Below are 25,614 nucleotides of genomic sequence, written 5' to 3'. Positions count from 1 at the left end.
ACCAAGTGTTACAATTTGGCCCTGATACAGCCACACCAAAAAGGAAATACTACTGACAGATTAATTTATTATCTTTTTTTACTCTTTTGGTGCTATGACCCCACATCCAATAATGTAAAAAAGGAAATACTGTTAATTCTAAGGTTTGATCAGGTCATGATAAAAAATGAAGTTCTTATCAGGTCTCAAAATCTGGTAAATAAAACCTCAGATAAACAACACATGACTTATTACACTTTGCCATTATTTATTTAACAAACACTGAGCCAAAATACAGTAGCAGTGTGTGGGAAAACCAAGTACACCCAATGGTTCAATAACTCAGGAACTTTTTTGCAGGTTTTTGTACAGTCTGTCCTTGGGATGGATTTACTGGGCTGTCCAGTCCTGGGAAGATCGGCAGCTGCCGTTAATGTTTTCCACTCATAAAAAATTGTTCACAGAATAGAATGATGACCACAGACTGTTTAGAAACTTTTCTTTCCTCATTGGCATGATGTTAACACATGATTGTCAGTTAATCAGGTGCATTTGATTAGCAGCGCCTGGCTGAACCTTGCCCTCTTCATAACGGTGCACTTAGACGTTCACACGCTGCTTTTACTTTTTGGCTCATTATTTTTCTAGCTAAATAAATTAAATAACAACACAGTGTAATATTTCATATTTTTTGTTTATGTGAGATTGCATTTACTGAAATTTAGAACCCACTAAGGACCAGATTATGTTTCATTATGTCCTCATACATAACACTTTCGAATTTACAAATGGTGGTGTCTCTTTTTACCATGACTGTATAAGCAGGCTACACCACATGCTTACCCCTGTTGATGAGCTCCCGATGGATATACTTGTTTTTCTTTACCGATTCTTCCAGCTTGCATGGAACACAGAGAGTAACTGGATCCAATTTAATTTGTTAGCTGACTTCCTGTCTTATCCAAACCTATTTACAAACTATGCTTAGCATGATGGAGCTTCAACTGAAATAATTGCCAATAAGACACATACAACTAATTTAGAAACAAGACAAGCTCAAATAAGGAAATTATAGATGGCAATGAGGAAGAGACAGAGCTTTAAATCAATTTCATTTATAATAGCATAGCTTACTGCATTCATCTCAGTGTTTGGGACAGTGTTTCATTAGATCAGTGTTTTCCCATTTTAACCTGGATGCACTTGGGGCCCAGTTTCATGCATAGGTGTCACTTCTATTATGATAACTTTCCTCATATTTTCAACTAATTATATCATGGAGGATGTCCTGTGGGAAAGTAGAAAATAGATTTCTTCCTAATGATTTCATAAAACATCTTTATCTTGAATCTGATTTAGGGGCTAATAAGCTAAAATTAGTCACAGTAAAGCAGCATACTATGCCTTGAATAAGATTACACATTAATATTATTATTATTGTGTGACAATGAATGTCTCTGATATACAGATCTGGACCAGGGCATCAATGAGCTCCTGGATCTGCTAAGCTCTGAAATGCAACCTGGCAGCATTGGAATCATTAACTCATCAATTCCTTCATCCTCTGGGAACTGCCTGCATACTCTCACCCAGGGGACCAGGCATTGCCATGCACCAAGAGAAACCCAGGACCCTGTAGAGGTCTGTGTGTCCCTCCATGGATATGCCTCCTCAGAACCAACCCTCCACCAAACCAGTCAAGCTGAACCATATTACAGGCAGCACAATGTTCTCCACAGCTTCTGCAGACCATTTCACATCTGTCACTCAGGCTTATCAGACTCCTGGGCAGTGACCCTGAGGGCCCTGTAGAGGACACTGGGCCCTCAGGTTCAGAGTTCATATTGTAGCTTTGGCAGTGGCCATCCTTTTCCTCTGTGCACAAAGGAACAAATACTTGTCATGCTGCTGGGTTAAGGACCTTCTACGGCAGCTCTCCTAGAGGAACAGTCTGTCTCTGGGAATCTCGTCCATGCACTTGAGACTGTGCTGAGAGACAGAGCAAACCTTTAGACAATGGGATGTATTGATGTGCCACCTTGGAGCAGTTTGACATCCCGTGTCACCTCTGTAGGGTCACCGCATCGCCTCTCGTTAACAGCAGTGACACTGACCCTAGCCAAATGCAAAACCAGTGGAAAAAAAAGACCCAGAAAACACGAGGACAGAAAAATGACCTCCAGCTGTAAAACCGTTCCTGTTTTTTCCCGTTTTCTGACTTAACGCTTTACTCTGATTAAAAAGTGTTTCTTTAATTTTTTTGAGCTGCATGCATGATATGGATTATCAGGCTAAGCAGGGTCAAAAAGACTTTGACACAGAAAAACAGCAGCATAATTGGGGAATTAGACCACTGAGAGATTTAGAGTTATTAGTCAAAGTGGGACACTGAATCATGTTGCTAAACTGTTTAATTTAATTTAAATTAACATAGTTATTACACAATTAGCCCACATTTTTAATTTAATGTTGCACAACTCATCAAAACATCACAATCAGTCTGAAATACCAACACTGTGTAAAAGAACTTAGACACATCATTGTTATTCACCTCAACATTAAACCGAATGTGAGAAATTCTGATGTGCTTTGTGAGTTCCTTATCAACTCATCGTTAACCAAATAAATATTGAAAAGATAGAAGCTGAGTGACTGCTATATTTAGGGCATGACCAGAATTAAATAAACACACACGCACACAGATTGCTTCCTCATATGTATGACAAGGGCCATAACTGGTCATTCATTTTGTGAGGATAGCAGGGCTGAGACATTCCACTCGATCTTGCTAAGATGGATGTGGAGGGCTCAGCTATTCCATTACACTCAGTAGTGCTGAGCCTGTTGGACTGTGCTTAGGTGGAAGTCCGCATACTAATAACTCCAGAATATACGTCTCTGTACACAATCCTGGATGGAAAAGCACATCTTCTTACCTTAAAATATAATTACTTCGACATGTATTGGAAGATTGAAGTGTTTTCATGATAGTTTCGAAGATAGGAAATCAAGCCAACTGCAGCACTAAAATGTGCCCCGTATGTCAGCAGCAATTAACTCTCGGTGTCACTTTTACAGAGTCTCATTGTGGTCAGTGGTGCAATCAGACTGACTGACTGTATTGGCTGTTTTGTTTATAAATCTGGCTTGCAGAATTGGGTTCCCACCTGGGAATGGAAATACTTTCAGGCAAGTGTAATGTGAGGTCCTAATTAGTTCCACAGAGGTTAAGATGCAACACAGTTTGGAGAGCTGATGGCATGATTTCATAAGTGTGTCCAGCTCTGAATGCAAACGCCTATTTTTAGCATTAATAATTTGCCTTTTTACATTCTTAATTCATATTTATTCCCCAGAACTACTTAAAACATATATTCAATATTCAGGAACAACTGCTGTCTACAGTATAACACTAACCAGACGAGATAAAGGCAACTGACAACATCTGTCACATACTCCTCGAGGACTCTGCTCTGTTCTTTCGGAAAATTTTAACTCACATTAAATAGATAAATTGAACTTTAATGGATGTGAATAAAAAGTGACCCTTCTCGGCTTGTAGATGGTCGATGGAGAAGTATGTGCAGAGTTTACAGAGTGAAATGCACTGAGAATAGAAAAAATATCTCTACTTGCAGGCGTCTCTCCTTAGGTCTCAGCTTAGGGGCAAAGGTATATTACAGAACAGAAGTCAGACATTAAATAGCCTTTATTGTCATTCCAGAAAACACACAGTAAGCTCGTTCACTACTCTACAATTAAAATGTTACTATCATCTTATACTCAGAGGCAGCTGCGTTAGCTCTTTGTGGGAATTACAGAGAAACTCTATTGAAGACAAATGAAGTTAATTTGAAAAAAAGGATTTAATGCTAAGAGACACCAAATGAGAGAGTAAATTACTTTACTTTGCTATAAGCACTTTCTCATTTCTAGACAGGACAGCACAAAATGAGCTAAACCACATTTAACAGTCAGAGTCCTGTATAAACGAAAACTAAATGAGGCTCTAAATAAATATGAAAAGTGAAGGGATAAGAATATCTCCACAGTCCCAGAAATTCCTCAGATTAATAATGATATCTTTCAAAAAGACTCAATGATGTCTGCTGGGCAGTGGAAGGCGATGCGACTGTAAATTTTATATTGCGTTAGCTGCACTATGGATGACCTGCAACAGTCAAGCTGGGATGCATATAGCAGACAAGAGGAAGGGCAACAGGACTTAAATGAATACCTTGTTAGCTGTAATAAATCTGTGACTAAATCTACACAGACCATCACATGAAGAATAGCACATTCACTTTAATGCATCAGCTTCAAGAGTGTCATATGTGGGAGCCTATGGGTTTAAATGGCATCAGTGCCTGCAAAGCATCTGTCTGTCCAGGCAGCACTGAATGCATCATGTTTGTGTGGATCTCCCTTGGTCTTACTGCATGATGAAGCAGGTCGACAGAACAGAGAGTACAGTCAATAACACGCGGGGTAACTGTGGACAGCTGTAATCTCATAGCACACAGGATTATGTAGTTGCCCCCCTGTGACAACCCTCTTGCTGATAATAGATTTGACAACATGAACACTGTGTGCTGTCTCCAAGGAACCATTTAATTTACAAGCCATTGAAATGATTACACGCACAATTTTCTGCACATATTAAAGCAGAGCTGATGTTTTTCCTTGCCTTCAATTGCATTATCCTGTTTACAATCCCCTTGACAACTGAAAGTGTGATGCGGCTCTAATAAACACATTTCATTCTCTATCCATTTCATGCTCCAACATAGATCATTCAGTGACACATCGGGTGGGGGTGGGTGGCTGACAACTGGAGGTTTTTGGAACGAGTTAATAAAATCAACTTAGTCAAAATGTCAGCTGCCCAGAAAAGCAAGAAGCTGTGATTTAGTTTGACTCTTTTCCCTTCAGTCTTTTCTTTGTCTGCCTTCTCTACACCTGTTGGACAACTTCTTACATTATTAACATCAGATTTGCTCATTCAAAGCACAAAACTGACCCGAGTAAAGAAAACTCCACGTTATTGTTGAACTCCTTCGAAATCAGGTAACGTTAACATTCTGTGCGAGTTTGCTGTTTTCTAAGTCTTGCGGAATCCTCATACTGCAGCTTGGAAATGGATCACTCTCGCACCCCCGTCGACTGGCAGCAGTAACAAATAAGATTGTTTGTGGCATATTGGCAGATGAGAAGAAGGCAAATGAAATGCTGCCCCTCGGAAGGACAGATGTGCTTCCTACCACTGCAAAGCTGCTTTGTTCTGTGCTGGCATTGCGGGGATACATCAGTAGTCAGCACATGTCTTACCTCGGGTCTTTATCCCTGAAATAATGTGATAGACAGGGATTACGCAGCTGGAGCATGTATGAAAGGCAAACAATAGCACAGGGTGCACAACTCCTGAGAAAGAATGTCTAAAACAAGTGTTTTTGTCCTGACTTCTACCAACCAAGACCATAAACAGAGTGACATTTTAGTTTTTCGAATCTGAAGCTCATGCACCACATCAATGACATAATTGCACAATTAAACATTAAAGATGAATCACCACAGCTGCTCAGATGATCTCACTGAATTACCTGTAAATCTCTTCTCTGTCAAAGCGGTGGAAATTTAGCCAGGGCATGTCTCATCATCTCTATTTATCTTGTTGATTTAGAGCTCTTGGAAAAGAGACACAAGGTAGCTTTGCACCTTAAATCACATAACTTGTAGAAATGGAGGCACGAGCCAACACATTCTTACACTGTAATATTTTATTGGCTCCAGTAAGAAACTTTGGAAATTTTGCGTTTACTGTGTAATGTCATAGACAGGAAATACAGTATAAGACGGCCAGCTATGCGCAGGTACAATAACAGCTAGTTAAGAATAAGGAGAAAGCGTTTTACTGTGAGCTCCAGAACCTTCTGTGCTGTGAAAAACACAAGGCTGGTACCCGGAAAAAGCAATCAAGAGGAAACCTAAGAACAAAGTACACGTGAAGTGATCCGTGAAAAGTGGAAGCTGGCTTTTTGTTTGTGATGACAGATTGTGCTCCCAGTGGTTTCACCTATGTTATCTGTGAATTAATGGGATTTGAAACCGTCACTCTTTTACTGCCTGCATTGTTTACTTTGTTTCATATTATTCATTTACACTGCATATGCTCTACAATGCATGTTGTTTGCCTTTAGGCTCTTCGGCTGCTGCAGGTTTTCACTTGTTTTCTCCTGCACTCATTTTTCTCTTTTTTACATAAAAAGTCACCAGGATACTACCTTTCCCCAAATGGTGATGACACCAATAATTCCATTTTAATAATTAATGACAAAGTGAAATGTAATCACTTGAGCTTGTTGTAACAGTGTAGCAGATATCAGCTTTTAGTGAGAGTCACAGGGATGCTTTTGTGTTTATGTGATCGCCTTCCTGATTTTGTAAAGCCACTCATCAAAGTAATATTTTCACAAGTGTGAAAAACACCACCATGATAGGAAAAATGGGACAGCGTTAGCCATTAAAAGGAACGGTAAAACTAAAACAATCTTGTGACCTTCATGCACAGGGCTTTAACCCCAAAAAGCATACATTGTTCGTTTGGTGTTTGCAATTTCCTGCTCGGTTTCTCTGTGTTTGCTTTTTTTGACCTCTAGTTCAACACAGCCTTTGCATAACATCAGACAATCCTTTAAGAACAAGTTCTGACAACCAGGAAAAAGGCAAAACAGAAGTGAAAAAGGACAGAGAAAACCCCAGTGTAGAAGCCCTGACATTGTTTTTTCTTGCTGAGAAACAGTTGTCTGCGTGCCAGGAAAAAAAGGGAGACCTGGAAGGCTTGGATAGAAATGAAATTGTCCAATTCTGGTCTCTATTGAAACTTCTTCCAGTGCCTGCAAACAGCAAACTGAAACTGGGAGTTGTTAAGAGACATTCTCAGGCAAATGTTACAGCAGGCTAATGTGATTTGGAAAGTTGTGGCATGATGGTTCAGGGAATGAGCGGATTGTGATAAACTTGATAAACATGAAGCAACAACACCCTTAGAGGAAAACATAGATGGAAAATAGTTATTTGCCTTGACCCACAAATTCACGCTTTAGTTATGTATTAGCAATTCAATCAAGGAGCATTTCAACAAGCATTACAGCAGATTATCCAGAGACCTATACTGATTTCTCCATGGCAGCTAGCTGTACTTGACAAATTGATTTTTATTTCTCAGAGTGTCTTGGGTTAAATTACCTATAATTGATGAGAATTTACAGTTTGTGATTGTGTTTTGTCATGTTTTAATTTACTCATTTACTATGTGAAAAGTGCAGTATTTTCTAGAATTGCACCCAGTATCATCTCAAACTTACTGAATCAAATACCAGTATCCAAAGTACGATCTCTTACAGTTTATTAGATTAAATGCTAAAGTTAATGTTTAAGTAAATATTCAGTAACATAGGAGACAAGTAAGGAGATAAAGGAAGACATTTTCAGGCATCTCAAGGTGAAGTTTGACTGCATTCAAGTCAGGGCTTTGGTCACACAAGATAAGATGTGGTCTAGTTATTATAAAAGTTGGGAAACTATTGTGTTATAGCAGCCAAAACATAACAAAACAACAATCCAAACAAAAATAGATTCAAAACATTAAACAGCTCAATAAAATAAACATAGAAAAAAGCAAAGAGCTCAATAAATCAAAATCTGAACAAAATAGGAAAAGAAGCCCGATAAACTCATACTAAATGTGGCTGTTGTGGTTTGAAGCAGACAAAAAGACAAAATGTTGTGCTGCCTATCCAGCAAGTGGTGCATAGGGTGGTTTGCATCCATTCATTATGCATTCAGCCACAGTCATTTGGATGACTTCTGCAGCAGCTGATGGAGGAATGATGGAGGAACTGGATTCAACCAGCAATAGCAATGATGGGACAACAATTCCCTTGGCAGGTAAGATGGACAAATTCCCAGAGCTAGCAGTTCAAAATTCAGGCCACAGACACATTCTTTTAAAATAACATTACTGAGATTAGACCACTTACTTAAAAACTGTAAGCTCAGTGTTAATTCTTACCACTCAGATTAATTTCCCTGTCTGCCAGGAAAAGTCACACTGTGGTTTGGGAAGTGTGAGTGTGGCTCCGTGAAATCAAACTACACTCATTATTCTCTCTGGTTCTTAAACTGCTCACCAGGCTCATCCATCTCACTGTCCAAGGACTTCACATTTCCCATGATGATTGTTGGAACAGATGGTTTATATTTCCTCCTGTTAGCCATTCCCGTGGTCTCCTTGCAGGTTCTCCAGGATTAAAAGCCTCGCTCCGGGGACTAGAACTGCTGGTGTGATCAGCTGGTGAGAATCTCTGTTTTCAGAGTATCAGAAAAAGCAGAGGGTAGACTTGCAACACTTGACAAAATAAAAAGCAGCCATTTCTCCACCACACCAAGAAAAGTCAACTTCATGTGATGATGAAGTCATTAATCTGTGTGATCAGGAGGTAGAGCAATTTTTTTCATGTTGGAAGCTGAAACGTCTACCTTTAGCACTCTTAAACATATTTTCATCTTGGTGTACTGTACTGCCATTCAGCATAACCCTGACCAGACCACCACACAAACACACAAAATGATGCTGCCGCCATCACACCTGAATATTGAGAATATTGTTAATTGACACCAATTTTTGTCCAGACACAAGGTTCAGAATTGATGCCAAAAAGTTCAATCACAGATTCATCAAACCAGAAAACGTCTCAGTTGACCAGATTAGAGATCAGGGCATTGATGGTAAGCCTTAAAGAGATTTCTCACATCTCAACCAAGGATTTCTTCAGGTCTCCCAAAGTTATCGTTTGTTACTTGGCCTGTTCTCTTACCAAGGCCCTTCTCCCCCAAATACTTAGTTTGGCAAGAATACAAGCAGTAGCATAAACCCTGTCTATTCCAGATTTCTCCCATTAGAAATGATTTTGGACACATATGCACTGTCAGTTGTTGGATAGGTGAGTAGTGTATCAATGACAAATCTAATGAGCAACAAACAACGGCATAGAAGTAACTCAAAGAGAATATAAATATATGAATATTTATGTCAATGTGATATTTGCTTTTTTTTAATGCAAAAGTAGGAATCCCAGTTATAAGTTTATAATCTAATGAACAAGTTTAAAAATTATCCAGATTTTGTTAGATGAGAGACGTTGATTACTTAAGCTCAGATCTCACTGATATTGCATGGCTGTCATTGGAACCTCAGTTCTCTCTCCAGTTACCCTCCCTTGTTGGTTTTATCTCCCGCTTGGTGAGATAACACAACAGGAATGTGACACAGGAGGTACTGCAGAGCTGCTTTACTTCCATGTATGGCTTCATGTCTACAGTTTTCCAACTTATCTTCACTCTAAACCTGCTCAAATAACTAAAATGTGCTTTGACCTGGGACAACAAAAAAAGGAATATCAAAACAAAATCATTGAATAGTTCATAAGTTGAGTTCACCACAAGACTGAACACAGCTGCGGCACGTCCACACTTTCTACGATGACTGTCAGTACTGGAGGAACATACATGCGCATGTCAGTCTGAACTGCTCATTCAGCTTACAGTTGTCATGGTGTGAGAGTCAGTGCTCATGCTCGACAGATCATCTTTTCCAAAATGCCTGTGATTGATTCAAAATGATGGGGGTAGGCAATTAATTTTTCCCAAGGGGCCACATCAGAACCAATAATTAATATAAATTTTATTTCTTTATAAAGTGCTACAGGTGGAGCTAAATGTTACAATTAGGCAATGAAAAAGTGAAAATACATGCCAACAGTTTACCACTATTTAATCAACAATCCCCTTTCAGCCCCAGCTTATCTACGTTATCTAAGTTACCTCCCTAGAATTCTCTGCCTGAGTCCCTTTCATTCAGTGCACACTGCCAGGTCTTAATAATCTTCTTTACCCCAGATACAACAAACGATTGTCTGGGCTGTCAAAATTGCCCGCTTTGTTTTTCAACTCCCCATCATGGCTTACTAGTTTTTCTGAGTTTATGGCTAGTCTTATGGTTGATCTTGACTAATCCGTCCCTGAATGTGTGAAGCTTGTTGCTTTTACAGCTTTAATAGCAAAGGTTCAGGTGTCTGTTGCCACTCTGCATCAGTCAAATTCTTGTACTTCTCTGCAACTTTAGTCTCCTAATGGTGATTCAAACTACTGTATGGTGGATATTTATGTTTGAATCCTACTTTACCATTGACCTCACCACTCAGGGACAACCAAAGGGCCGGATGTTGCCTAGAGGCCATACAATGTCCAGATCTGGTCCAGACACTGAGAGATTTAATTTTAGTCCCTTGAAGCACAATCATGTTGTACAAATGGAATTACAGAGCTGTAACCTCTCACATTATAAATAAATATGAAATAGAGTGCTAATCAAGACCTAATAACATCAGGAAGATAATGGAGAACGCCAGCAGTGTGACAAATTTTAGTCATGTTGTGCTGGAGGCAATGGAGATGTGATTGTAAATGCTTTGGCCGCCTGTTTCATTTAATCTCTAATTTGATAAAGTGTTTAAAAGATCTTGTGCATCTTTTATCTAAAATGCATGTTGTAACATAGTTAGAAAAGTTATTGCATAAATTAAGTTCATTATCATTTGTTTTCTTTGTTAATGGATTGTGCTACTTCAAATGCACTCTACTATATAATGGCGATCACCTGGATAATGGTAATATTTGATTTTCCACTAGGAATATTCAGTTATTAACCAGTTTGTACTGGTCACAAGAGCACCAATAACTAAGTGCCAAGTTAATTAAGCACTTTAAAGCCTTTGCATGTCTTTTCTGAAAAATGCTGTATAAATGAAGTTCCCTTATTTTATTTTATTTTACTTTATTAGAATTTAACCATCCCCTTAAAATGTAATGATTTTTAGTTGTTTTTGACTGAGGAAAGAATATGTGTTTTCTTATTTTATCCTCCTCGAAGTGGCCACCAAATCATGGGTACACTGTGGTCAGGGTTGAACATGGTCAACAACAATACCCAGGCTGTGCTCAGCTGGTACTAAGGGGCCCAAACAAAACTATTACACCACCACCATCCACCTAGACTGTTAATACAGTAGATGGATCAGTGCTGTTATTTAAGTCAAATTCTGACCCTATCATCTGAATGTTGCAGCAGAAATCAAGCCTCAACAACATTTCCCAATCTTCTAATGTCCATCTTTAGTGAGCATGAATGAATTGTAGCCTATGTTTCCTGTTCTTAGTTGACAGGCGTGCCACCCAGTGTGGTCCTCTGCTGCTGTAGCCTGTCTGCTTCAAGGTTCGAGATATTCTGCATTCGGAGATGCTCTTCTGCATACCTTTGTTGTAACAAGTGGTCATTTGAAGTAGTGTTGCCTTCCTTGCAGTGTGGACATTTTCCTCTGACATCTGGCATCAACAAGGCATTTTCATTTCTCACTGGATATTTTCTCTTTTTTGGACAATTCTGTATAAACCTCACTGTGGAAAAATCCCAGTAAATTAGCAGTTTCTGAAATACTCCAGCCAGGCCAGTCCATCTGGCACCAAGAACCAACCATACACATTCATAGTCACTTAAAAAATCTTTCTCCCCCTTTTTGATGATCAGACTTTAACAGGTTGTTTTTACCACGTCTGCATGCTGAAATGCACTGAGTTGCTTCCATGTGATTGGCTTTAGTGACAAGTTCACACCGTACACATCAGTATTATGTCTACAGATGCTTTCTGCCCACATGTCCAATCCCCGCATCAGTGAATATCACCAATCTAAACGCTAAAGGATTTCAGGGGGGAGTTTGTTTCAAAATAATAATTATTATAATGAGACTTAAAAAAGTTTTTTTTTTTTAAATTGTCCAAAAAATATATTTCACCTAATTAACCTCTCATCTGCCTCACTGGCCTCAATTATTATTATAATTATTGCCACAGCAGAAGAATTTTTTTTTTTATTATGAAATTTTAATTTTAAAACTTTAAAACCACAAAAACAGCAGACTATAAATGTGGCTTAAATACACCAGAGGAAATTAATGTATATTGTCTATTGGTGAGGGAAATTTTTCTTCTCGCTTGCTTTTCTCCACTGAGGTCAAACAAAGTCAGCCTGAGCACCACAGAACTGGTACAGATGGTTATTAAATTTACCCAATGACACTTGAGCTCTGTGTAATGTTTGTTTTCAATTTCAAGTCATTACACAGCCTGCTGTTGAGGGACCCATTCACATCTCTCAAAGTTAAGAAAGCTATTAACAGCAATAACAAAAAAAAGAAAGTTGTCCACTTTCTCCTTTTCATTCACATTCTGGGCACTAACTGGAGAGAGTCTTATATCACAAAGCTTGGCTGCAGATACTGCCTGCTGCCTCCGAACATGCAACAGCATGTCTAGAAGAAAGATAAGATTGCTTTAATTGCCAAGAAAAAGCGTTAATCATGTCACTTAATTCTGTTATGGTTTGTTCTATAAATGGTCTTTTGTCCCCACTAAACAAGCAGTAAATGTGTGGTAATCAAATCTTCATGTGCCAATCTGAGATAGGTGGGGAGTTCCACAGCTGAGGGAATCAGACAGCAAATGCCCGGTCACCTTTGGGCACAAGCAGAGAAACAGGAATCATCAATAAAGCGCTCATGGGGCACATGGAAGCAGGAGCGTAATAATCACTTAAGGCCTAAAATCTGACATGATTTCAATCTCATTGAGAATCTCAACTTGCCCACCTCTTCTATCCAAGTGCTAAACTAAAGCGAGTTTTGTCGGGAGAAGCCTCATTGAAATTGCAAACATGTCTAGTGGCAAATGAATGCTACTTATACAATCCCTGTTTAGAGTACACGCATGTGGCAAAAGTAATTTAAGTTGATTCAAAGGGATCTGATTATGGAGCACAACTGCGTGATTGTAATTCGATATGAAATATCCTCTGATGTATTTATGCAAATCTCTTATTATTCTCTATTATTCTCAGTACAGTATTTTTTGTGCAAACCTCGACACATCTCTAAACATGATGCAGGCTGTTGATGGAGCAAATTAATTTGATCATCTGCAAAAACCCACATAAGCCTGAATGTTAAGCAGGGCTGCTAAATATTTGCATATACAGTAGTGTTTACATACTCTGCATCCTACTGTCATCTGCTAGTGTGTGTCTCTGTGCTGGAAGCACAGTTTGTGCCTTCCTCTTGAACTCGCAATAACAGATTGCATTTTCTGTATAATGGACTTATTGTGTGTTTGTTTGGATCCAGCATCTGTCAGCCTGCGTTAAATCCTTTGAACATACCTTTGCTGGGATGGGACCAGATGGCATTCTCCTATTACCTAAACAAACTGTCATGTTTCCATCTGGTATAGGAAACAAAGGATGCATTTAGCATTTTATACCATATATAACTGTGACACTAAAGGTTTACCATTTGAATTTATGTTAAAAGCTGAGATAGCTGTTTTACACTCAAATTAAAAGAATAAAAAAAGTGAAAGAATTAGCAACAGTGTTTTCAAAATATGCACAAAAATACTGTTGCCCATGTGCAATCATGGGAAATGTGCTTATTTAAATAGAAATAGTCCTCCTAAGACAAACAATCATATGTCATTACTTCTCTAAAAGCTATAGCTTTCCAATGTTTTATCTTTTTTAGCTTCTGTGCCACCTCCAGTTTATTATACTAAGGAATAGGTTCCTCTCATCAAGTCTCAAAGAAGCTATTCAATACTGTAAATAACTGTAATTTAATCTGTCAGTACTTTTTGTGTTAAATGATAAGCCTGAGTCTGCCATTGTTATTCCACACAAGTAAATGAAAGACTGAACAGGATTTTCGGCTTCCTCTCAAACAGCTCACAGTTTACAAGATAACAAAAACAAATTAGGCCTCAATGTTTTGCATTTGTTTTAATGAATTAGGAATTACATTTTAGTGGTAAAATTAATTTTCATCTTATTCGAGAACACCCCAATGATGCTGGAAACATCAGCAATAACCAAACCAAAACACAGTTAAAGACCAAACGAAAACAACAACAACAAAAAGCGTTGAACAATCTGCTGATTATACTAGATGCTGTCAAGACACAAAATTACTTCCTGGATAAAATCTTGTCTTTGTGCCTCTGAGTCTGTTGTCATTGCTGGTGTTTCATCTTACTAGGTAATTGATTGCATTTAGGTCTTAATTTCCCATTTGACAACAAGGTAGAAAACAATCAGGGGCCTGTTGCTGGTTGCTTTAAGTAAAGCGTGATTATGTGACCAGAATTGAACACAAATCCACAGCAACGCATAGCCTCATCTTGGCCAGGCTCACTCTACACAGTTGAAAGCTCGGGTGGGTCATACTACTACACTAATACTGTGCTCTTGACATATACCTAGGCCAAAAAGTACTCTTTTGAAGGAAACTCAATTTTACAGTCTTTGGTCTTGTATTATTCATTCATTAATGGTTCGACTACATCATAATTATCACTGAGCCTTGCTTTTCACACTTTGCTATAGTAACAAGTAGACATGCATTCAACATGAGTGGTTCATAGTTAGGTCCATAAATTTTGGTCAGCGACACAATTGTTTAAATTTGTACGGAAGTGGGTTAGGACCAGTGGAGAAAAAATGTGGGCGTCGTTTTTTTTGCCCCAGAATTCTGAGAAAAAGTCAGAATTCTGACTTTTTTTTGTAATTTTGTCTCTGTACACCACCACAAAATCAAGATGTGATTGAAGTGCTTTTAGTGGTAATTCAAGGGGGTTAAAAAAAAAGCATTGCATAAACTGTTTCAGAATTACAGCTATTTTTTGGATGAACTGACAATTTTAATGGTAAATGGGTTTACTAGTCCCTAAGGACTCCAAAGTGCTTTACACATCCAGTCATCACACATTCACACACTGGTGATGGCAAGCTACATTGTAGCCACAGCCACCCTGAGGCGCACTGACAGAGGCGAGGCTGCCGGACACTGGCGCCACCGGGCCCTCTGACCACCACCAGTAGGCAACGGGTGAAGTGTCTTGCCCAAGGACACAACGACCGAGACTGTCCAAGCCGGGGCTCGAACTGGCAACTTTCCGATTACAAGGCGAACTCCCAACTCTTGAGCCACGATCGAATTAGAAGGATTGTTTTTAAGACTTGGATGAAAATCATTTTAATTCAATTCAGTTCCTTAGATTCAATTTTATTTATATTGCGCCAAATAACAGCAACAGTTGCCTCAAGTAGCTGTAGTCAGTCAGTGAACCCATGGACAGCACCAAATGCTGTTTCCAATCTTGAGATGAACTGCCAGGTCTTGACTGCAGCTACCTTCGGTTGCTGCTTGATTCAGTATTCAGTTTTATCTTCAGTTTTTAAAAACCTCACTGTTTGGTGAGATCTGGTGACTGACATGGGCATTTAAGAATATCTCATTTCTTTGCCTTGAAAAGCTCTTTGGTTACTTTTGCAGTATGTTTTGGGCCATTCTCCAATTAGTTTTGCAGGATTTCGCTGAACCTGGGCAGAGATAGTATAACTCTGTACAAGTCATAATTCATCCTGCTACTTCTGATGGCAGTCATATCATCACTAAACACTATGACAAGGTCCCACTACCAGCTGTACATGTCAATACCAATTCATAACCAGTGATTTCCATCTTCTGTCTCTCTGTATTTACATTCATGAAGGCATCTGTGGATTGTTTTAGATTGTTTTATATACGGTATCTATCTAGATGCTGTAAAGTTGTTTTTCTTAACCATAAAAAGAATTTTGTGCCTTTAGCTATCTTCTGTAGTCTTTCAGGCGTTTTGATGTCTCTACACTTGCCAGAGCATTCTTCTTTTTTTAAAACTATGTACCAGATTGTTAATTTGGCCACTCCTTAAGTTTTTCCGATCTTTCTGGTAGTTTTATTTTTTGTTTTTCAGCCTAGTGCTGGACTCCTACCAAAATCAGGTTCAACACTTCAAACGAACGTCAGACTTTTTATCTGCTTAATTTTCATGAAATACTGAGAGGACACGCCTCATCTGGCCATGAATGCTTGTCAGGCAAATATCCAATTACTTTTGCACCTCTGAAATTGGAGGACTAAGTAAGTAAGTAAGTAAGTAAAAATGGCTGTAATTTCTAATTAGACATTTTTGATTATCCCCTTTTTCTACACTTCAAGCACATATTGTTGGATTTAAAAGTTGTGTTCCCCAGTTGGGCTGTTGATTGGCTCTTTGGGGGTAGAGGCAACTTCCCATTATCCATAGATGGCTATTTAGTGTTTAGGAAAGACTAAATCATTTTAACCAGAAACATATTTAACATTAATTTCTATTACATAATATCATGACAGATACTTTGTTAAATGCACAATGACTGTATCATTGACCAACACTGTTTGTTGTCTCCACTTAAAAACAAGCAGTGTGTAGTAATCAACTCTGAGTGTGCCTGCCTGAGATCTCCAAGTAGAGAATTCCACAGATGAGGGACTCAGTTAACAAATTCCTAAGTTTAGGGCCAAGTAGAGAATCGTGAATCATAAAAAAAGTTAAAAGATTGCTGATGTGGACAGAAGCCCCATCATTTAAGGCTTTAAAAATCAAGCAGTAATATTGTAAAACCATTTCTAGCATTCCCAGATTTCGACTGAAGGACAGCGACAATTCATATATCGGGGCTGATTCTTTCAGTACATGTTACAAGGCTGACAGCAGTGTTTCAGACCAACTGCAGTCTTTGGATATTTCACCTACTGATCTAAAAGTAAAGTGCTCTGAACTGGTCGATACTGCAAGAGATAGAAAAGCATCATCCATGCTATTAAGTCATTAGTGAATATGTAAGACATGATCTTTCTTAACTGTCTCTGGTAAAGCAAAGTAGAGGGTCCACCACTTTGGCCACCTGAGCATCAACCGACAGTACCGAGTAAAAAATTATTACTAGATTCCCTCTTTCATAAGTAAACCAGACTGGATCAGTAATGCTGGTATTTATTACCTCAAACTTTGAGTAATTTGGCTGCAGGAAACATTTGGACATTCATCTGATTTTGAATAGGAAATTAGTGCTGTGCCCAAATTGGACTAGAGGTTTCACATTTTTACTCGGTGTACTTCTTATACCATCAAATATCACTTCAAATCAAATCAAATCACTTTTTATTGTCACATCACATGTGCAGGCACACTGGCACAGCACATGCGAGTGAAATTCTTGTGTGCGAGCACCACAAGCAACAGAGATGTGCAAACACAACAACACAAACGAGCAAAATACAAGAATGGCCAACCTGAAACTAATAAATATATGTACAATATATAATAGTGTATGCATTTCTGGATGTGTATACTAAATATTTTCCTACGTGTGTGTGTGTGTGTGTGTGTGTGTGTGTGTGTGTGTGTGTGTGTGTACACATTTTTACAAATTAAATAGTAAAAAAATAAAATAAAATAATAATAATAATAATAATAATAATAATAATAAAATATATAAAATATACAGAGTTGAATATGTGCAAAACAAGTGGCATTTATATACAGTGTGGAGTGCAGGTTTCATAAAGTAATTTAAGTGATTCATTTGCCATCACAAGTCCTCTTTGGAAACTTCCAAGTAAATGTCAAGAATCCTCTTGAAGTAATACAAAACTGAGTTGTCATGGAGATGGTTAACTTCATCCCGTAAAGACAGCCATGAGAGGTCGTTGAAAGTTTTGGAAATATAATACAAGTGGGAATCATGTACATGACTTTACAGTCAAGCTGTTGCTTTAAGGTCAACGAGGAAGGTTCTTCCTTGTCGTTCTTGGAAATGGCTCCATGTTCCCCCTTGTTATGAATCCTTTACGTCTGCTTACAGTTCTGCTTCATTCAAAGCATTTTGTATTTTGAAAGGTTTTCACTATCTCGTAATGTGTGGACCACTGAGATCTACTGAGACTTAAACTGTAGGATTGAAACTTTAAAAAAATGTTTTACCTAGCTTCAACTGTTGGTTGCATTTCAATAAATTCCAGTTCTCCACGTTCAAATTTCTATGTAGACTGTAACTGACAAGTCAAACATATACAATAATCCTGCCAAAGTTATTGTTTACCTTTGTGTTCTTTATTAGAACAAATGGGAAAAAGTGACTTCATCACAATATTCTTTTAATGTTTGAAATAGAAAAAAAAAACAATCACATACAGTGGGGCAAAAAAGTATTTAGTCAGCCACCGATTGTGCAAGTTCCCCCACTTAAAATGATGACAGAGGTCAGTAATTTGCACCAGAGGTACACTTCAACTGTGAGAGACAGAATGTGAAAAAAAAATCCATGAATCCACATGGTAGGATTTGTAAAGAATTTATTCGTAAATTAGGGTGGAAAATAAGTATTTGGTCACCTCAAACAAGGAAAATCTCTGGCTCTCACAGACCTGTAACGTCTTCTGTAAGAAGCTTTTCTGTCCCCCACTCGTTACCTGTATGAATGGCACCTGTTTGAACTCATCATCTGTATAAAAGACACCTGTCCACAGCCTCAAACAGTCAGACTTCAAACTCCGCCATGGCCAAGACCAAAGAGCTTTCGAAGGACACCAGGAAAAGTATTGTAGACCTGCACCAGACTGGGAAGAGTGAATCTACAATAGGCAAGCAGCTTGGTGTGAAAAAATCAACTGTGGGAGCAATCATCAGAAAATGGAAGAAATACAAGACCACTGATAATCTCCCTCGATCTGGGGCTCCACGCAAGATCTCATCCCGTGGGGTCAAAATGATCATGAGAACGGTGACCTGGTGAATGACCTGCAGAGAGCTGGGACCAAAGTAACAAAGGTCACCATCAGTAACACACTACAACGCCAGGGAATCAAATCCCGCAGTGCCAGACGTGTTCCGCTGCTGAAGCCAGTGCATGTCCAGGCCCGTCTGAAGTTTGCCAGAGAGCACATGGATGATACAGCAGAGGATTGGGAGAATGTCATGTGGTCAGATGAAACCAAAGTAGAACTTTTTGGTATAAACTCAACTCGTCGTGTTTGGAGGAAGAAGAATACTGAGTTGCATCCCAAGAACACCATACCTACTGTGAAGCATGGGGGTGGAAACATCATGCTATGGGGCTGTTTTTCTGCCAAGGGGACAGGACGACTGATCCGTGTTAAGGACAGAATGAATGGGGCCATGTATGGTGAGATTTTGAGCCAAAACCTCCTTCCATCAGTGAGAACTTTGAAGATGAAACGAGGCTGGGTCTTCCAACATGACAATGATCCAAAACACACCGCCCGGGCAACAAAGGAGTGGCTCCGTAAGAAGCATTTGAAAGTCCTGGAGTGGCCTAGCCAGTCTCCAGACCTCAACCCCATAGAAAATCTGTGGCGGGAGTTGAAAGTCCGTGTTGCTCGGCGACAGCCCCAAAACATCACTGCTCTCGAGAAGATCTGCATGGAGGAATGGGCCAAAATACCAGCTACTGTGTGTGCAAACCTGGTAAAGACCTATAGTAAACGTTTGACCTCTGTTATTGCCAACAAAGGTTATGTTACAAAGTATTGAGTTGTATTTTTGTTATTGACCAAATACTTATTTTCCACCCTGATTTATGAATAAATTCTTTACAAATCCTACCATGTGGATTCATGGATTTTTTTTTCACATTCTGTCTCTCACAGTTGAAGTGTACCTCTGGTGCAAATTACTGACCTCTGTCATCATTTTAGGTGGGGGAACTTGCACAATCGGTGGCTGACTAAATACTTTTTTGCCCCACTGTAGCAGTGGAACAATGGAAGATAGTCTCTAATGTTTTGCAGTACCTGTAACAGGAGTTAAAGATTTTAAAAGGTCAAAACTCTTGCAGTATAAAAAACTGTCAAATCTGAACATTTAATCAGTACCAAACTCTTCCCACACCACACTGCCTAACCAAGACTAACTAAGCTCAATAAGACTCCTTCTTCAGCTTGACAGCTTCCTTCACCTCTGGTGTCCAACATCTGGTTTTGGGAACTACTTTGTGGCTGCAGCTCCTTGCAGCAACTTCACCAATGCAGGTGTTGAGCATTGTCCACTTCGACTCAATGTCCTTAGCTTCCCTCAGAATGCAATCAAAGCTCTGCAAGAGGCGGGAATTGATTATTGTGGAGAGTGGGGCCTCTACCAGATGCTCCCAGCTCACCCTGACAATATGTTGGAACCAGGTCCGTCCCCTGGTGGTGACCTAACTCAACCTCAGTTGGTGATCAGTTGACAGCTCAGCCCTTTTCTTTACCCCAGTGTCCAAGACATGGACAAAAATCATTGCCTGTAACCTAGGGTGTTCTTGTGGCATGTGCACAACACCCTTATTGTCAAATATGGTGTTCTCTATTGCACAATAACAGAACACCACTAAGGGTCAACAGAAGGACAGAGCCACATAGCTTCTTCGAGTAACCTGCAACAATTCTGCAAAGAAGAGCGGAGCAAACTTCCTTCGCACCATTGTGAAAGACTCATTGCTAGTTATCACAAAAGCTTTTTTGCAGTTCTTGCTGCCAAGAGTGATGCAACCAGCTATTAGGTTCAAAGAGCAATTACTGTTACATAAAGGGCCAGGTAAATTTGGATTGCGTTTTTTTCACCTTAATAAATGAAATCATCTTTAAAAAAAAAAAAAAACTGCATTCTCTATTTACCCTGGTTATCGCTGTCTAATTTTAAAATCTGTTTGATGATGCACGATGATGTATGTAACATGAAACATGTAAGTGTGACAAATCTGCAAAAATCTAAGAAATTAGGCAGGGGAAAATGCTTCTTCATCTACCTGAATCCCAAACCAAACAGGAATCATTTTAACTTGTTTCCAGCTGAATTAAAGGCTCCATCTAAAACCCTGTAATTCTACCAGCTTCATTTTGCTTTGGATCAAGAAACTCCATCACAAAAAGTAAGAAGTACAAAAAAGGATGAAGCACTTATGCCAAAGAAACTGTATTTACTGCAGTGAGTCTTATGTAATATACAGTGCAATGCTAATACAAATTGCAGAGTAAGAAAATAATGTTCATACCCATTTCAACAAATGTTGAATTTTCACCAGAAATGCACTGAATATGGATAATTTGTTGTTATCAATGATGAGTTTAAAGTGAGCTACAGCCAGAGGTGGAGAGGTTCATGCAGAGCACTGAGGATTAATGTGCCCCTGTACGCGAGCTGCCTTAGATTCAGACTGATCTGTAACTATGACATTAAGATTGGTTATCCTTAAGTGATTTGATGGGACCTCGACAGTTACAAAAACCACTCAAAGGTCATTTTGACTGAATAATGTGAATTGGGACCAGAGAGGAACATCATAATATTTACTGCATATTTATGAGCCTTTAAATCTCTTTCACCTTGTGTTAGACAGATGATAAATATCCTGTTCAACATTGCTGTCAAGGCACAGGCAAGTAAGGTGACTGTCATTCAGGTGAGGTGTCTGGATCTTTGCCAGACACAATGGGTATGTGTGATCAATGAGATCACTACCTGCTTCACTGCTTCTTAAATCCAGGCTGAGATCAAAAGCCTCTCAGTGCTCTCCTGTTATTTGAAAGAGCAGTTGCTCTCATGCTAATTAACCCAATGACAAAATGCATCATTGTAAAGGAAAGAATAAGGATGCAGTGAGATAAGGCATGTGTGGCTTAATGCTCATTTCCCTCCATTCAGCCGGAGCCTAATGATGTCTGGCCATGTCTCTGCTTTGTCTGAGGGGTGAGACGGTTGACTCGGAAGAACCATGTGTCTGACTCCGGGCTAGCTCTGTTTTCAATCAAGGTCAGCTCCCAAATGTTTCCCTGCTAAGTCTCCCATGCATGTGCACATAAACACCACCTTTTCTTCTTAAGTGTTTACACTCTCTCTTGCCTTGACCTCAGGTTTCTGCGAGCGCTGAGTTTATTGAGTTACACCAACCCTGGTTACTTTTCCTTCAACGAAAACAAATCAATTTAAAAAGCTACAGATGTGTTGTAAACTTTGAAAATTGAGAATGACAGAGGAATCACACAGGACAGTGCCCCTAACAGGATTTGGAAACTCATGAAGGAAATTTTGAAGATGGAAACGATAGATTCGTAAACAAGACTGAAACCTAGCTATCCGATGGGGGATACAAAAATTGGGAATCATTTAGAACATTGCTAAAATGCCTTGATGCCAGACCCTTCCTTTCAGAATTCTTTGAGCTGTTAAGAAATCAACGGTAACTCAAGCAACAACACATTCAACCTTGAAGCAGCTGCACCAGCAGAAGAACACACCCAGTTACTACTCCTGTCAGCTAAGCACAGGAAAAAAACAACAATTCACATCATGACAGCTGATCTGAAAATTCTCAATTTTTGCTGCAAAATACAGACGGAAGAGTCAGAATTTGGTGTAAACATGAAAACATTGATCCATCCTGCCTTTTATTAACAGTTCAACCTGGTGAAGGTCATAACGTAATGATGTGGGGGATATTTTCTTGGCACACCTTGGCTGTACAAAAGTTATGGCGGCCACTTCTATCAGGATAGCGCACCATGTTACAAAGCTCAATTTATCTCAAATTGTTTTCTTGAACATGACAATAAGATCACTGTAGCCTTGAACAGACCACCTTTGGGATGCGATGGAATGGGAAATCAACAAAATGGACAAATCTGCAACAACCGTGTGATGCCACGATGTCAACATGGACCAAAATCTCTGAGGAATGTTTTCAGCACATTGAATTTATGCCACAAAGCATTAAGGCAGTATATGATGTAAAATACAAAGTATTCCTGTGTCAAAATATTGAATGTTTCTATTAGTTTATTGCTCTTAAAATCTGCAGCAAAACATGCAATAATACAAACTATGGATTCGAGTCAAAACACAAACAGGTAGCAACAACAGAAATGGGACATTGACCAGAATATTGCAAAAGACAAAACTGTAAAAAAGACCAAAGATTTATTTGTAAACATGAAATTACCAGTGCAACGTAATCAGGGTACAAAGAAATGTTCAAAGGAATGTGCATGTCCTTCAAAGTTAGCTGATACAGAAGCCGTGGGATTTTCTTTAGATTTTTTCCCTCCTTTCCTTCGTCTCTTCTTACGTTTTTCGCCGTCGCTTTCCCAAAACAGGCGATAAAGTGGCATTGTCTTCTGTCGAGTGGGATGTTCGCTTTTGGCCTGGGGTCCTCTCGACATCTCTGTGAATGAGTATTTAGAGACAGCTAGTTAATGTCTTGTGAACAGAAGAGATTAGAACAAGCAGCTTGGAAGGTTGGAGCGTCAGCAGATGTTCTTATCGGTAATGTTTTGACAACGTAAAACTGAAACCAAAAGATTTGGTTATTTATTAATTGAGGAAAAGAATGTGCAAAAGTATTGAGTGTGACCCCCTTGTGAAACTATTCCACCATGTATGACGTCTACCCCCTGGTTAAGGTGACAATGGTCTTGATTTTCCACTTTTTGTACTTAATTGCTTGACTTATTGGCAAAAACCATTTCCTGCCCGATGAGTCTGAAGAGCATCAGGCCCTCAGAAATATTCTTTGTCCGTGCCATGATACACTTTGACAGATCCCCATTCGGTAAATAAAAACGAGACATCCACTCACATCTGTTTGTCATCCCACAAAACACCTCATTTTATTTTAATTTCACCTACAAATTAAGTGCTACTCCGACAAGTTAACAAACCTTTGCCTCTGTCTAACACATAATATTGGGGCCATGGGCTCTTAAATCCCTTCATTTTAATCAAGATTAAATTCTGTGATTTCCCAGTCAGACATGATTACTCGAGCCAAAAAAAAAAAAAAAAAACCTTCCACAGGAGTTATGATGCACATTGCAAATTAAAAATGGAAGATGAATGCCTATTTGCACTTGCATCTGACTAACCCAAAGTTCATACAGTCAATTAACATCAAAAGCCCCTTTAATATCACCAACTAATGTGGAGAAGACTCTATACGTTCTGATGAGAGCGAGGACGCAAAGCCTCGTACTGCATTCGTACTGATTGTCACGCTGCTGAAAGAAATAAAAAACCCGACTATCTTCGGCAACAGACGGCTTGACAGCCCTCCAGCAAATTTATTACAGTGGGTTAAAAGGTTGCTCGCACACAAGTTCAAAATAACTTTGAAAGGAAGAATGTTGAAAGGAAGAAGGCACGCCTCTGCTAACAAAAAGCTCTCACACTACTGCCCGACGACGATCGGGCAAAATTAAAGTCAAAATGTTCATTTGAGAACGTGGCAGAAAATTATTAATCAAAATATTATATTTATCATGCTTTGCAAAAGCACAAACTGCAACATACAGAAATTAGGTCAGCTGAACATGTGCAACTGAAAACAACTGCACATCATTTAAGTCAACCTCGGTGAAACTGCACAATCGTTAACAAAATCAGTAGCGCTAATCTCGCTGCTGTGCTTTTCCTGCTATTCATATCAAAATATGTTATGTGAAAGAGGTCAATTAAATCTGTCAGAGGAGGAAACTTTGTATAATTTTATCCTCCATATGATTACATTTAGGGAAGTGGAGGGATAAGATTAGGAGTCAAATTCTCTCCTCCTTTCCTAAACAATAACAAGAACATGAGTTTTTGAGAGCCCTGGCATTTAATTTATAGTTTGAGCTTTACAGGGTTAAATAAGATGGGTAAATGAAATGCACCCTTCTTACTCTTAAAATATAATCATCTTGGAAGCAAACATTTAAAGGTTTACAGGAAAGCTATAGTGAGAAAAGAATAGAGGTGAATCTATACACTCACTCACACTCCCATCTTTTATTCTGGGGGAAGTGACGCTGTTGTCTGCAGAAGACGTCAAGAGTAAATACTCAATACTTCTAAATAGGCAGTTTCCCTTTATGGATTACCTTTCGCCACGCCAATGTTTTGCTACCATGTGTCCCCATGTGGGCTCAACAGCTCAGCACGTAGCTTAAAGTTACATCCCCGTTAACGAATCATGCTTAACATTAACAGACAACGATGTGTAATCTCCTACACAACAAGTGTGCAGATAACATGGCTTAGAAACCAAAAGGGAGCCCTGATGCCACCAGTGTCTCATGTGGAGAATCACTTAAAGTTTCACCTATAGATATAATTCAACATTCATAGACAAGACAAGGCTTTTAATCATAACTGCATAAAAAGGAAAAAACAATATTCCCGCATTGGAATTAGGGTCACAAGGCCACATGGACATTGTAAAAGAGTAAGGAGGCGTCTTCTAGGTGTTGTGGATTATCGGTAAGCACAGTAGGAAGCCGATCACTTTTCTACTGGTCCACACTTTGCTCAGTATTTTTCCAGAGTCTGACAAAAACTAGAGGATGGATATAAATCGATGCTCGATGGAAGAACATTTCCTGTCACTCTTGTTTCAAAAACACTCGACTTCAGTATAGAATAGTGCCTTATGATTACATTCAGTCAAGTGTTATGTGGAACGAAAAGATTAGGAGTGAAAACTGGGAGGTTTGAGCCCAACTTCAGGGTCAAAAACACAGATAAAGAGGGGAGCCTAGACAAGGAACAAAAACAAAGCTGAGAATAAGCTTAGAAAAT

General features: G+C 39.1%; 1 protein-coding gene across 2 annotated transcripts in view; it reads right to left on the bottom strand.

The window, feature by feature from the left end:
- Positions 1–7,709: 7,709 nt before the first annotated feature.
- Positions 7,710–25,614, bottom strand: part of rad18 (RAD18 E3 ubiquitin protein ligase) — a 44,281-nt gene continuing 26,376 nt past the window's right edge. Inside the window, exon 12 of one of the 2 annotated variants that reach the window (XM_082533307.1) lies at positions 7,710–8,342. In XM_082533307.1, the coding sequence (XP_082389433.1) occupies positions 8,249–8,342 (94 nt within the window). In that variant the 3' untranslated portion in view covers positions 7,710–8,248. Of the gene's footprint in view, positions 8,343–22,821; positions 23,225–25,614 lie in introns of those variants that run through there. The other variant, XM_082533306.1, reaches the window with a different exon arrangement.

The sequence above is a fragment of the Aulonocara stuartgranti genome (assembly GCF_965226115.1).
Source record: "Aulonocara stuartgranti genome assembly, chromosome: 5".
NCBI classification, from domain to species: Eukaryota; Metazoa; Chordata; class Actinopteri; order Cichliformes; family Cichlidae; genus Aulonocara; species Aulonocara stuartgranti.
This window is presented reverse-complemented; position numbering and strand designations above follow the sequence as displayed.